The sequence below is a fragment of the Mus caroli genome, unplaced genomic scaffold, assembly GCF_978045245.1.
Source record: "Mus caroli unplaced genomic scaffold, Mus_caroli_1 scaffold_3, whole genome shotgun sequence".
In the NCBI taxonomy this organism is placed as follows: domain Eukaryota; kingdom Metazoa; phylum Chordata; class Mammalia; order Rodentia; family Muridae; genus Mus; species Mus caroli.
The window spans coordinates 59,784,480-59,798,835 of record NW_028227258.1 but is presented as its reverse complement, the minus strand read 5'-3'; the positions used below and the strand labels follow the sequence as shown (position 1 = coordinate 59,798,835).

At 46.5% G+C, this 14,356-nt stretch overlaps 1 protein-coding gene and 1 long non-coding RNA gene across 2 annotated transcripts in view; one reads left to right on the top strand and one right to left on the bottom strand.

Moving 5' to 3' along the window:
- Positions 1-5,664: 5,664 nt before the first annotated feature.
- Positions 5,665-9,887, bottom strand: LOC115030621 (uncharacterized). Its single transcript, XR_003836213.2, has 3 exons — positions 9,797-9,887; positions 9,226-9,293; positions 5,665-5,858 (listed from the first exon to the last, which is right to left on the bottom strand). It is a non-coding gene; the product is annotated as an uncharacterized LOC115030621 (long non-coding RNA).
- The window catches only part of Vtcn1 (V-set domain containing T cell activation inhibitor 1), an 83,905-nt gene continuing 79,285 nt past the window's right edge, over positions 9,737-14,356 (top strand). Inside the window, exon 1 of the mRNA XM_021158813.2 lies at positions 9,737-9,878. Coding sequence (XP_021014472.1) covers positions 9,847-9,878 — 32 coding nt within the window. The 5' untranslated portion in view covers positions 9,737-9,846. The remainder of the gene's footprint in view (positions 9,879-14,356) is intronic.

Below are 14,356 nucleotides of genomic sequence, written 5' to 3'. Positions count from 1 at the left end.
ATTTTTCAGCCATTTTTCTCTGGAATTACAGTAAACTTCTATATGAAAAACAACCCCTCAGGAGATGAGCTCTGAGAGCTTCCTCCATCTGCCATTTGTCTTTGATTCTTGTTTTGTTTATTGCATCAATGATATTTTCTTTTCCTGTGTCACAAGCCACCACAGAAAGTATTAACTTGAAACAATGGCCACTTTTTGCTCAAGACAGACTCAGCTGAGACAGGTTGTCCTGTGTTCCACAAGTGCTCTGTCCTTCGCTGTCAATAAAGAGGACTGACATAGCCAGCTACCTGGTAGGTCAAAAGCCTTCTCAGGGTGGTCACAAGACAGTTTAAAAAAAATGTAAAAACAAGCAAAATACCAGCAGTGAGGCAGTACCAGTGCCCATGTCTGCTGCTGACCCAATGGCAAAATAAGCAGGGCTTGAAGCAAATAAGGGGGCTGAGACTGGAGACAGCATGAGAAGTCAGCATAGGATGGTGAAGTAGAGAGCAAGGAATCAGGTCATCCAGCACACGAGCTATTAGAGTTTGTATGTGTTCAGCCCAGGGAGTGGCATTATCAGAAGGTGTGGTCCTGTTGGAGGAGGTGTGGCCTTGTTGAAGTAGGTATGTCACTGTGGGTGTGGGCTTTAAGATCCTCATCCTAGCTGCCTGGAAGCCAGTATTTTGCTAGCAGCCTTCAGATGAAGATGTAGAACTCTCAGCTCCTCCTGCACCATGCCTGCTGAACATGGATGCTGTCATGTTCCCACTTTGATGAGAATGGACTGAACCTCTTAATCTGTAAGCCAGCCCGAATTAAATGTTGTCCTTTATAAGACTTGCATTGGTCATGGTGTCTGTTCACAGCAATAAGACCATAACTAAGACACCAGCTATACCCCAGACTAAAGTCTTTCTCTTGTTAATTCTCCTGGGCTACTTTTTGTTTTTATGCAATGTATCACTATATATTCTCAATCTTCCTGATGCTGCGACCCTTTAATATAGTTCCTCCACTTGTGGCGACCCCCAACCATAACATAATTATGTTGCTTCTTCATAACTGTAATCTCGCTACTGTTATGAATTGCAATGTAAATGTCTGATATACAGAATATCTGATATGTGACCCCAAAGGAGTCTCAACCCACAGGTTGAAAACCACTGCTCTCTGGTCTTGGATTCTGGATTTTGGGCTGTGTTTAGGAAGTCCTTCCCTGTCCTAAGATTACAAAGGTAATTATTATGTTTGTCTAGTCCTGTCATAGATTCATAAATTATCCATAATCTTTGAGTCACGTGTAATTTATCCTTGTGTTTGCTACACAGTTGCACATGTATATCCTTTTTCTTGCAGCACAGCCTCCTGGGCAAGGCTTTACTACTGAGGGGCAGCCACAGAACTACACTCATTAGTTAAAGCAGTTTTTTTGTTTTTTGTTTTTTCCCATTTGAGAAGGTTGGGACACTCATGAGTGAAGCAAGGCTGAGAACAAACAACTCTCAGATCTCAGTGGCTGTGGCATGAAAGGTGTTTTTCATAACCACCGGTGGCCTCATTGGGGAGACCAGATCCTATGAGGAGCACATGTGGCGCCTACACATCGTCCATTGGCTAGGAAGACACAGGGCCAATCCTGTCAGTAGGTCAGGGAGGACTAGTTCTCCTTTGAGTGATAGCAGCAGTTCACTGCTCTGGCTCTCCTTCCTGTGGCTGTGCAGTTTCCCAAAGCTGTGGTTATGAATACCCAGAGCCTATGCAGCCTCTGGCCCATAGGCCTTAGATGCTGCTGAGAAGGAGGGTTCCCTGAGAGACTGAGGCAATGGAGTTGTCTCCTAGGCTGCCTTAACCATATCCCAGGCAGCTTAAACAATGTTTGTTTCTCAGAGTTCCAAGACTGAGGTACCATCTTGAGGGAGGTCTGATGGGGATAATTCTGGGATAGGAACTGCTGACCTTTTGTAGTTCTTCACGTGGCAGAGAGAGGAGGCAGAGAGAGTGCTCTCCAGAGTTCCTTCTATCAAGGCATTGATCTAATCCTAAATCACCCCCCCAATACACCCACTACTCTGAGGGTTCAGATTTCAGCACATGAGGTCTTGTGGGTGTAGTTCAGTGGTAAGAGCACTTTTCTTGTGCATGCAAAGCTGTGGCTTCAACCCTAAGCTCTGCAGAAGTGTTAAAGCAAAAAAAAGTATTTCATTTCAACATACACCTTAAGAAAGAACACAATGACTTTGGTACCCACCTAAAGGACATATTGAAGTCTTGACAATGCCTCACTTCTTGGGAACTCAGAATGTGACCTTCTTTGGAGAAAGTCTAGCTACAGAAGTAAGCAGGTTTCAGTGAGGTCTTCAGCAAGGGTTATAAGCAAATATGACTGATACATTTTACAACAAGGAGAAGCATCCTGACATATGTGTAAACAGGAAGGGAAAACCATCTCCAGGGGAAGGAGAGAAGCGCTCGCCCATGGGGGCAGATCCTTCTCCCAGAGTCCTCAGAAGGAACAAACCTACCAGTACCTTCACACCTCAGCCTCAGACTGTGCACCAACGGACACCAGTTGTGTCCGCCAGCTCTGTTACAGCATGGCTGACTACCTCACGTGCCACAACAGCCACCTCCACTGCTTGGTCAGAGATGTCTGGTTGCTGTTTTCAAAGGCAGCATCCCCACTCTGATAGGAAAGAGAGCTGTGGTCAGTTGTTAGTGTCCCCAAGACCTAATGGGGTAGCACTGAATTTGGAGTCAGCTGACCAGAGATTTTATCCATGCTCCAGTGTATTCTGACTTAGTGAGGATTGTAAACAAAATTGCAAACTAGTAAGCCCGTGGGTGGCTTCCAGGAGGCTATGTCTGGGGCCTTGGGCTGAAAGAGAAGATAGAGAGAAGGCACGGTGTCTGCCTCAGACACTGCTCCCCTCAGATGAAATAGAGCTCCTTAATTTTTCAGGACTGTGGCTTGAAGTCAGGGCCTTGTGCTTGCTAGGCAGCTGCTCTATCTATCAATGTACTATATTTCTAGTCCAACTCCTTAATATCGATTAAGTAACAGCAACCCCCGTCCCTCCGATACTGAACCCTTTGGGGCTTCCTGCAATAAGATTACAAAGGTCTGTTCTTGCTAGCTTTGCTGAATATAAGATCTTTCCCCTAAATACACTTGACAATAATTGGTGGTAGTTTCAAAATAGTTAGTAGAAACAATCTTGAGTCTTCTTCAACACAAAGCAAGGACACATGACTGAGGTGACAGATATTCCAGTGACCCTGATATGATCAGTTAAAACTGCACACATATATGAAATGTCACCCTGCCCTCCATAAAAATCGTTACATTTAAGTACTATGTGTCAACTACAAGTAAAAATACATTTTAAAGATCTCCTTTAGCAAACTGACTTAAAATTCCAAAGCTTTGTGTACTAGTTACTCTTCAGTTGCTGCGATAACAGATCATAACCAAGAACAGAGAGGACTTAGTGTTATCCAGTCCCAGTGGGGTAAGAATCCTTCATTTCTGGGAGCTGTGGGAGCAAGCAGCAGGCATGGTGGCAGGGGCAGGAGGCTGAGAGCTTCCAACTGTAAATGAAGGCAGCAGAGAGAGAGCAAACTGGAAGTGGGGTGTATATAATCTCACTGCCTGTCCCCAGTGATGTACTTCCTCCAGCAAGACTGCACTACCTAAGCCTCCCCAAACAAACTGAAAACCTACTGTTCAAATATCGGAGCCCGTTGGGGAACATTTCTCATTCAAACCACCACACCTTGCTAACCACGAGGTATTGTTTTTAGAGCTGGTTTTGAATTATACTAGTGTATGAAAGGGCTCCTGAAATATGGCTTTAAACGTAGGGCTCTTACTTTGAACAGCTGAGGCTCCCTATAGTGGTTTGCCTATTAAGAGTTCTCCTGAGGTTCGTTTGTTAAAGGCTTCATGGTGGCTCCAACTTCACTGAGGGCTTACTCTATACATGGGCTCAGAGTGGGGACTATTAGCAGGAAAGGCCCAGCTGGAGGAAGTAGGTTAGTAGGCATGTCTGTCGTGTCTTGGCATTCCTGTCTTATTTTCTTTTCTCCTTCCTGGCTGCCATGAGGTGACCCACTCTGTGCTACCACATCTAAAAGCCATGATGTTGTACCTTGCCTGAGGGTGAAAGGATGGAGACAGCTGACCTTGGACTGGAACCATGCAGGCATGAGTCAAAATAAATCTTGCCTATTTTACTGCACACCACCCCGTCCCCACACAGACAGGTTTTGCTACAAAGACAAACATAACTAACATGGCCCCTTGGTATTGCTTTCCTGTATTCAGATTCAATAACTTTTTTTTTTTACTTTCTTAAAACTCCAAGGCACACATACATACGGTTGTATATGAATGCATCTATGTAACATGCCTTAGCACAGTACCAATTTAGAAATGAGATACCATTTCTTTGCTACAGAGATTAGGGTTGACTTAGTGTGTGCTGACAATAGTGAAATGACACAGGAAGTAGCTTCAGAAGCAGAGAACATCAGAAAGAAAGGCGGAGGGGGGTAAAGTGAGAGACTAGTGTGCCAGTTATCTACTGCATAAGTAACAACCTGCCCCCTAATGTAGTACTAAGACCACAGCTGCTTTCTTTGTTCTCCATTGCGTAATTCAGACTGAGTTGGGGGTTCCCCTAACCTGAGGTTATGTGTGTGGCTGATCAGCCACAGGTCAGCTGGGCGCTGGTGTTTCAGGGGTCCCTGCTGGAATGGCTCATCTCATCCCCCTTCACACAGTGGCAGAAGAGTGCTCGGTAGCCACATAAGACATCCCAAATGCTTAAGTACTCTACCTGTACCATGTCTGCTAATGTTACAAAGACCAAGTGTCAGACAAGACAGTCAAAGGCACCAAGACAGGGAAGCAGGACCTGAAGGTCCTTGGCAGAAGACTCCCCAACAGCTTTCCTGAGAAACTCCAGGTAAATGGCTTGAGACTATGAGAGATAAAATTTGTAGATAAGCTAGAAGTTTGGTCTTAGAATACAGGTTCAAGAACAAAATGGCTCAGTGTTCAAGTGCACTGACTTCTCTTCCAGAGGTCCCTAGTTCAATTCCCAGCACCCACAGGGTGGCTCACAAACCATCTGTAATGGGATCTGATGCCCTCTTCTGGTGTGTGTGTGTGAAGACAGAGCACTTATGTACATAAAATAAACAACTAAAAAAAAAGGGGGAACGTTGAAGTCAGTGATGTTTTTGTTAATATGATTTCATATATATACATGGCAGCAAGTAAGACCCTGGGAAACACAGACTGGTAGGCTTTGGACAGCTCGTTCATCTCTGAGGCTTAGTCTCCCCAGTTGTAATACTCCCGCCCAAGGCTATTTGTGGTAAGGGTCATGTGAACTCAGGGTCTTGTGTGAAAACTGTAGAAGCCTCACACAGGTGTGGATGCTCTTCCTGTCCCGGCCAGGATTCGCTGTCCCAGGAGACATGAAGCCTGGCACACAGACAGATGTACAATACTAAGTGAGAAGTTTGAAGCCCAACTGTATGAATCACCTAAAACATTCACAGGAGGGCTTTTTGGGTCCACATGCATTCAATTCGTCTCTGTCACTTTCTTTCTCAAGATCAATAAAAAGAAAGCTGATTTTATTTCAAGAAACAAATTATTTTTGCTTCCCTTTTTCCTCTTGTGCTCAAGCCTAAATGGCTCCTTCTTTCCCAATGCAGCATGCTCTCTTCCACCCTTAACGGTGTCAATCCAGCTCGTCAGACAGCTCCAGGAAGTACTTGATTGATGGGTCACAGTCCAAGCCCATCCCTCTTCCCATCCATCAATTGCTACAGTCCTTTTATGTCTGGGTTGGTGCTAGGACCTGGTGACAAAGAAAAAATTTGGTTTTTATCCTCTAGGAGTTTGTATACCAGGAATGAGACAGATGCAGAAGCAGGAAACAGGAAACCAGGCCATGGCTGTGCACTGTGAAAGGAACAGATGTGTTTATTCAACAAATATTTAATGATCGCTTGTTCTGTGCATGCCTCCAGTTAGTGTGAAATACAAAGGAGGTTAGAATGCTGTTCCTATTTTTACGGTGTGATTAGTAAAGGCCACAGACAAGTCAACAGTCGCAAGCAGAGTCTCCAGGGTCACATGGGAGCAGGTAAACCACAGATCTGCATAAAACAAAGAAAAGGCGGGGATGGATTCTAGGTGGAGAGACCAACAAATAACCAGGCTGCTTGTCCTGAGAAAGCATGTCACTTTAGAGAAATCAGTGGAAAATGCCTGGTCCACACAGTGCAGGGAGAGAGACAGCATGCATTTTAGAATTCTGCATTGCAGAAGTGTGTCAAATGCCCCCTAGGGGCTGCCTGTGGGAACAATGACACGTGTAAACTAAATTTTGTTTAATTCATTTATTTTATTATATGTGCATATGTGTACCTGGGTGTAGGCATATTCACCATGTGTGTGCATGAGCCCACAGACATCAGAAGAAGGCATTGGAATGGAAGTACACAGGATCTGGGTACTGTAAGATGCTTTTAACTGCTGAGCCATCTCTCCAGCTCCACCTCAAAAGAAGTGTGTGTGTGTGTGCATGTGTATGTGTGTGTGCATGCATGTGAGGGTCCTTGCTGTTGTTTACACCAGGTCAGCTGGCTGTGAGTTTCCAGAGATTCTTCAATCTCTCTCTCCCATCTCACTGCATCACTGAGAATTCAGGTACAAATTGCTGTATCTGGCTTTACCTGAACTTCTGCGGGGAGGCGGTGTTAAATTTAGGTCCTTGCCCTTACACATTGAACGCTTTACTCACTGAGCCGTCTCACCAAGCCACTAAATTATTTTAATAAGTTTAATAATTTAATAATTTAAGTAATAAAATAAATTTAATAATCAATTGGAAACTAGTGGGAGCCTAGTCATATTGGAGAGTAAAATGTATAAAGAAGTGTGTAAAGGAATTGGATGTATAAAGGAACACTGCCATTTGAATTATCTCTCTCCAAAACCCTTGAGCTTGACCCTTAGAGAACCTCAGAATGTCAGCACTCAGAAGACAGAGCCAGCAAAGAAGCCATGAGATTCAAGTGAGGCCTTCAGGCCAGGCCTTAGTTAAATATGGCCACTGTCCTGGTAGGAGGATAAGACGAGGAAGCAGCTGTGCAGAGAAAGACTCTGGAGAAGACCCCACGCTGCTGTGAGGGACCTCAGGAGACACGGAGCTGCCAATGCATCATCCCCAGACCTAGAGCCTTCAGAATCGAGAAGGGATAAAGCCCTGTGGTTGGGGCTGCCCAGCCTGGGCCACTTTGTTCTGACCACCATAGCAAAGTCATCCAAGAGGGAGAGTCCAGAGATGGCTGGATGTAGGGATGTGCGGAACAAGGGAAGATGGGGGCAAGGGTGACGCTTTTTGATATCACCCAAACATGGTGTGTGAAGACACATGAGTCATGTGACCTAAAGGGAAAGCTTGTTTCTGCCCACTCAAGGCTGGGTGGAAACTCTGGAATTCCCCATCTCTTTTAAGAGTGGGCTGCCCTCTACCCTACCATGAAGCCCCATAGAGGTCAGAAAGAATGAGAAGATAATATCCTTTCCGTTTGTACATTTAAATTCCAATGAGACTGCTTGGAAATCTCATAGTCCTCTGATAAGCACCATGAGCCTCTCTCTGAACTGTCCTTAAAGCAAGCAGAGCATGATGGTTTTAATAAAGTTAAGTGAGTGACTAATCACTCCTGTGAGTCTCCCTGTGCGCGCCTTTCTCCTTTTGGAAGTTAATCTTTTTTTTTTTTTTTTTTTTTTATCTTTTCTTTGTAATCTCTCTTTGCAGACTTATTTCCTTGACCTTTCAGAGGGCAGAGGGCACATGTCCCTTGACCTCTACAACAAACAGCCAGCAAGTTTGCTGTGTTCTGAGAGCTGTAACAAGGAAGATGATGGGTCAGGCGGCAGATGCAGATGAAGTTGTGGAGTCTCCAGGGGAGAGCTCAGTGGAGAGATGATGACTCAGCAGCTGGCTGTAAGGAGCCAGAGCTCAAAGGACCTGAGCTGAGGACACAGGTGCTCAGGAGTCCAGATACAGGGCAGCTGAAGCGGAGCAGAGTAGCGGCTGAGGGCACTCTAGGGACATGGTGCTGTGTGAAGAGTGGCCAGAGGACACAATCACAGGGAAGCCCATGGTGAGGGGAGAGTGAGGATGACTGGGCAGGGTGGGGGGCATTAGCAGAGTCACAGAGAACAGTGCGTGTCCCTCAAGGGCTGGAGAGGGAGCAAAGCTTCTGTCTGTCTGTCTGTCTGTCTGTCTGTCTTCCTCTCTGTACACACACACACCACAATGCCCTTTGCCATTTTTAAAAATATGTTCACTGTTTCTGTTTCACAGCCAGAACTGGAGTGATGTCAGTTTGCTTCTCCAGAGATGGCAGAATGTTCTTCAGCTTGGATTCCCTGCTGTGGCAGTGCCCACTGTGTAACCTGTGGTTTCTTTAGCTCCTTACCTTCCTTATGGGGCAGTGTGCACCTGCCCCCATTGACATCTCCCTCAGGCCCCTTTGTTTGCAGTTGTCTTGTTTCCTTCCAGGACCTTCCTCAGACCTTATGTGGTGGCTGGAGGAGTGTTGGAGGTGGAGCCGCTCCTTTCAGAGCTCACTGAGTGGTTGGACCTTTGTGCTCTTGCTCAGAATGTATAGATCTAAGGAAACTATGGCCTCCAGTGACCTCAGCTTCCTAAACCCTGGAAGAACCCATCTTCATGGACACTGCATAGGTTCCAGGGTGTTGCTCTTTGCTTATTTCAGGGAGAGGACAGGCACAGGGAGCCTCTTCTAAACCTGCTAACTCCCTAATATCCTAGGTTGTGATCCCAGTGCTCAGGGGCTGAGGCAGGAGGATTGATAAAGTATGAGGTAGCCTGGGCTACATTGTGAGACTAGTAAGTTTCAAGCCAGCCAGCCAGGGCTACAGTGTGAGACCCATTTCAAAGACAGGAGGGAGGGAGGGAGAGAGAGAGAGAGAGAGAGAGAGAGAGAGAGAGAGAGAGAGAGAGAGAGAGAGAGAGAGAGAGAGCTGCCTTGCCATGAAATTCAGAATGCTATCCACTCACCTTGAATAATTTTCTGAGCAATGTATTCTCAACATCTCTGGAATCTCAAAGCAGCATTAAGAAATGGGGATAGGGACATGTCCCCTCACCCTCTCCCTGAAAGGAAACCAGAAGATTTCCTCACCTAGCTTTGTCAGAGTTCTTCAACACCAGGGCACACCAGGGTTCTTGTAGCTTCAGCTCATGGCCTGTCTGTGAGTGCACCAGCAGAAATTGAACATAGAGAATGATTCTAAGGGAGGCACGGGTTGGGGGTGGGCACAACCCAGTCTGCTGTCTCAGGTCAGCACCAGCAGGGATCAGATGCATGAGAGAGAAACTCTATCACGGGTGACCCAGCCAAGGTCTGAGGTCAACACCAGCAGGGATCAGCATTTCTACCAACCCTGCAGCTTCCTGGAATTCCTCAGACAGTGAGCTTAGATCCTCCTTGTGCCTTGTGCAATTGGAAGATAGTGACCTGTATGAATTCAAGCCCCGAGGTGGAGACTGGGAAACTTCTCCTCACCCTTTCACAGGTCAGGGCCTAGAAAGGCATCCCTGGGCCTTGGCTTCACGGAGCTATTTCCTCATACCTGAGCCGTCCACAGCTACATGCACCCCTCCCAGCCTGCACTATTTAAAGACAGCACAAAGGAACCCGATGTGAGTCACAACACCCAGGAGGGCAGCAGCAGGCAGGCAGCTCCACTCACCAAAATCTGGCCCCACACACAGCAGGACTGTGGGAAGGAACTCCCTCTCCATGGCTTCCTTGGGGCAGATCATCTTTTGGAGGTAATCCTCTCTCTCTCTCTCTCTCTCTCTCTCTCTCCCTAAATTGAGAACAGGGGTGGGGTCTTTGGGAGGTGCTAACAACCTGTGGTCTGTGCTACAGGGTCACACTTGCACTTTATCCGGTCCAGCACTGGGGGAGGAAGAGGTTAATAATCAACTTTAGCAGCCCTGAGCAACTGCCCAGACTCAGGGAAGGTTCTGGTAGGTGATTTCTTTCTTATGAAAGACTCATTCCTACTAAGGTAGATGTGGATTGAAAACTGTGTGTACCACACTGAGGACTCAGCTGAGATGTTCAGGCACAGTAAACCCAGTTCATGGAGCTGCAGAGGTTGGATGGAGAGCAGGGCTGGTGGTGAGCAGGCAGACAGGCAGACAGTGTTTCAACACTTTCCTGTGAGCATAATGTCTCTGCACTCTCACACCAACTCCCAGCTCCAGCCCAATCTCAGCTGCAAGATTGGGGTCCCTCATTTTCCCAGGAGAGCCCAGAAAGGACACCCTGGTGGTTATTGCTGCATAACCCCCCAGACAAATTAAAATAAAATACAATAAAAAGACGCATGCCCACCTGCCGCCTACTGTTCCTCAGCTATACTCCAGGTTCCCCATTAGGACATCATTTACCTTTCTGATTGAAAAGAGATGGAAAATGAAAGGGTTTTGTTGTTGTTGTAGTTGTTGTTGTTGTTGTTGGTGGTGGTGGTGGTGGTGCCGGCCTGCCCCATCCTCCACCCTCCTTCTCCCCCACTAGGAAATAGATGATGATTTCAGTGTCAGTCCTAACTCATTAACAGTTTTTAGGAAGACACACATGCTGGTTCTAGGGGTTGTTTGAAGACCCAGTCTTCCAATTTCATGTGTCTCTTCCAGTTAAGAAAAGAAAAGGAGGGTGAGGTGGCAGAAAGGAGAGTGATTAACAATAAAAAGTCTGTAAAGAACATCACTTCCCACACAGCCTAGAAAATTCCTCCCTTGAAAGAGAACTCCACCTCCCTCACTCATGTTCAGCAAGAGGAGGGGCAGAGGCTCTGCAGGATCAGCAGAGAGGGGCTCTGGACAGCACCCCTCCCTCACTGTGCTGGGCCAACGCCCTGGGGAGCAACAGGTGTCAAACATCTCTGTCCAGAAGCCTCAGCCTGTGTGGATGGCAGTCGGAAGTGCCCTTGTCAGGAGCTAGCATTTTGAAAGCACCAGCATACTGGGTGCTTTGTTGGTGTTTTGAATCTCATCACCCCTTGTAAAGGTTCTTCATAGCCCTGAAGCTATATGCATAAGGGGTGGGGCAGCTTTAAACCCACTCTCCGATGCTCTGAGGAGCTTGCTCCTGCTCCCGCCATGGCCTTCCTCCTCCACCACCCAAGCTTAGGTTCTCCAGGATGGGAAACAAGTGTCTCTGTTGTTCCAAGGTCAGGCACGTGGGCTTTCTAATAATACATTGCAACCAGCCAGACTGGTTTTGCTGGAGGATCAGCCAGAGGTGGGTGTTCAAAATGTGGGTCCCCCCACCCTCTAAAATTTAGTGACCCACTAGGATCAACAGAGTCTCCTCTTAGTGACCCTGGTTGCCTTGTTCACCATTTAAATGTTGCAGTTGCAAAATCAGGGACAAGCCACAAGAGTGACAGACGGGGAAGAGGGATCCTGATCATCTCAATGGATAGTGGGATCAGAAAGCTTTTCTTTAGATACAAACAGAACCCATTTGGGGAACCCAGTGTCCTCTCTCAGTGCCAACTAATCTCCTTTCTTTGCCATAATCCCTTTTATTCATAATCGCTCCTCTCATTGATAGTTCCAAGACATAGCTCATGGGAGGGCCTGCCATCCCATCTTCTGCAGACCCAGCAGATTGCTCCCTTACTAGAGTTTGATGCTTTTAACCTCTCTCTCAGAATATGTATGCTTGGGGAAAGAATGCCCTGGCACATGAGGAGCTGTGTGATCCAGATTCTCCTGCCATCATGGCTGTCCATGGCACCAACAGTCACTAATGGACCATTTGTCAAGTGCTGCTTGGAGTCCAAGGGTGGAGGTCAGGATCACTAATCTGAGAGCATATGTTCTGGTGAACAGTATAACCGGGTGTCTGTTCTCTGATGGGTGTTGCACTAGGCACTGGGACAAAGATGACCAAGATGCTGACAAGGGTCTGACAATAGAGAAAGAGTCCCCAAGATCTCATTCCTTTGTTATGGGATGATAACAAATGCAATTGAAGCCCTTTCTTGCCCGATGCATCAGGGAAGTTTTCCTAAGCCGAATATCTGGGTTGCTTCTTGAAAAAATGAATTAGTTTAGGGACCAAGTTTTAAAAGTGAGAAAGACACTCTATGTAGAAGAAACAGGATAACCAAAACTCATGAGCCAGCACAGAAAGCTGCTTGCTACTTTGTTATACCATCTCAACATGGATTCTGAGACGTAGACAGAGAGGTGACACCAGGTCACACAAGGTCTTATTTACCAGACTGAGCTGGGGATTGGGTGCTGGTGATGATTGGCCCTCAGACATTCTCCAGCAGAGGAGTCTGAATTTTCACCTTGGAGAAGCACAAGTCTGGAGGTGATGAGAGCAGTTGGGAGGCAGTTGCTATCCAAATAAGAAAGTCAGAGAACGGAAAAAGATACTAGAGACTTGGAGAAGGGAAGTGGATTTGAGAAACATGAAGGAGAGAAGGGTATGGATCAGTAGAAGGTGGGGTGAGGGGCAGGTCCTGGAGTGAGTACCCTGGTCCTGAATGGGCATCGTGAGTCGAAGGAGAGGGATTTGATAGGGGAGCTCGTTACATTAGGTGCACATTGAGTCTAAGGTTCCCCTGAGACCATCAGATGATGATGAGAAAAGCCCAGAAAACACGGGGAAGAAACTAGGAGGGGTCAGGCAAGGAATGGTTGGTTACATGGGAGTGGGAGGGTCCTAAGGAGAGCCCATAGGAGGACAAAGGGGCCAGTGACAGGGAGTGAAGAACACTTATTTTTAGAGCTAGGAAGAGAAGGGAAATGGAGAAAGGCTGAATATCCAGAGGAGTAGAGAGATCAGAACAGAGAAATCACAAATATCAGCAGAGCAGACTTCCACAGGACACTGCTAAGGAGCCGGGAAACCTCTTTAGCCTATCTGAAGTTATAGAAGACCATAGGGCTGATGAAGATGTCCAAAGAAGGAGATTACTGCACAGAGAAAGAATGGGTGTCTCTTTGTCACATGAAGGTAGCTAAAGTCAATGATGGAGGCTCGAGCCAAGGAGACCCCTGGAACTTGGCCCTAGCGTCTTTGTCTTCCATTTCAAGCCAATCAGGCAGAATGCTTGACAGCACTGTGCAAGCTTGCCTGATGAGAGAGAATCTTACCTGGCAGAGCTCAGCCTTAACCAGATTAACACTTCAAACCCTACAGATGCAATAGAAGGTGAGTCCAACCTTTATCTCTTGGGGCTTATTAAATGGAAGGCTCTGGGGTCTTAGGGACCCCATGAGTCCTTCTGTATCACCTGAGTACACGTTCTCCCTCACCTCTGCCTGCTGCAGTGACTCTCACTCTTTCAACAGCCACCTCTGGTGCCACTTCAGCTCTGAAGTCCCCTTTGGAATTTTCTAGGTACCTTAATTGCCCCTTTTATGTTCCCAGCCAGACTTACTTATGAATGTTGTTCCTGGTGCTCATTTGCCTTCCTCACTAAGGAGCAGAGCTTCACCAAGATCATTTTTGTCAGGAAGAAGGAAAATACTATCACTGTAGATACCGATCTAGATACCGATCTGAGCTCTGGCTTCAGACTGCATGGATCGACACCCTGGCCAATCACCAATGCTTACCCTGTATCAGTGTCAGCTTCCCCAACTGTAACGGGGATGATGTCAATACATAATTGCTGGGGTCATGTGAATGATATGTGATAATTATGTGTCTGACATATCCTAATGGAATACAGATGCCAACCACTACTCTATATATTACATGCAAGTTCCTCTATAATGTTCATTACATGGCCATTAAAAACTTATCTTCAATGCTATTACCATTGGCTTTTCTATCCTTGAAGCAGATGTTGTAGTGAAGGCCTTGAGGATCTTTAAAGAGCAACGTGTGTATGTGTGTGTGTGTGTGTCTGTGTATGTGCTCGCATATATGCACACATGCATATGAACATGCAGAGACTAAAGAACAGTGGGTGTTTTCCTCTATTACTTTTGATCTTAGTTTTTAAATTTGATCTTAACCAAAAGAAATGATACCACTGGTTGCCAATGATTAGAGGTGGGGTATTTGTTTGTTTGCCAACTTGACACAAGCTAGAGTCATCCAGCAAGAAGGAATCTCAGTTACGGGACTGCCTCTAGGCAAGCCTATGGGACATTTTCTCGATTAATAATTATGTGGGAAATTCCAGCCCACTATGGGTGGTGCCACTCCTGGGCAAATGATCCTAGGTTCTGTAAGAGAGCAAAGTGAGCACGCCGTGAGGAGCAAGCCA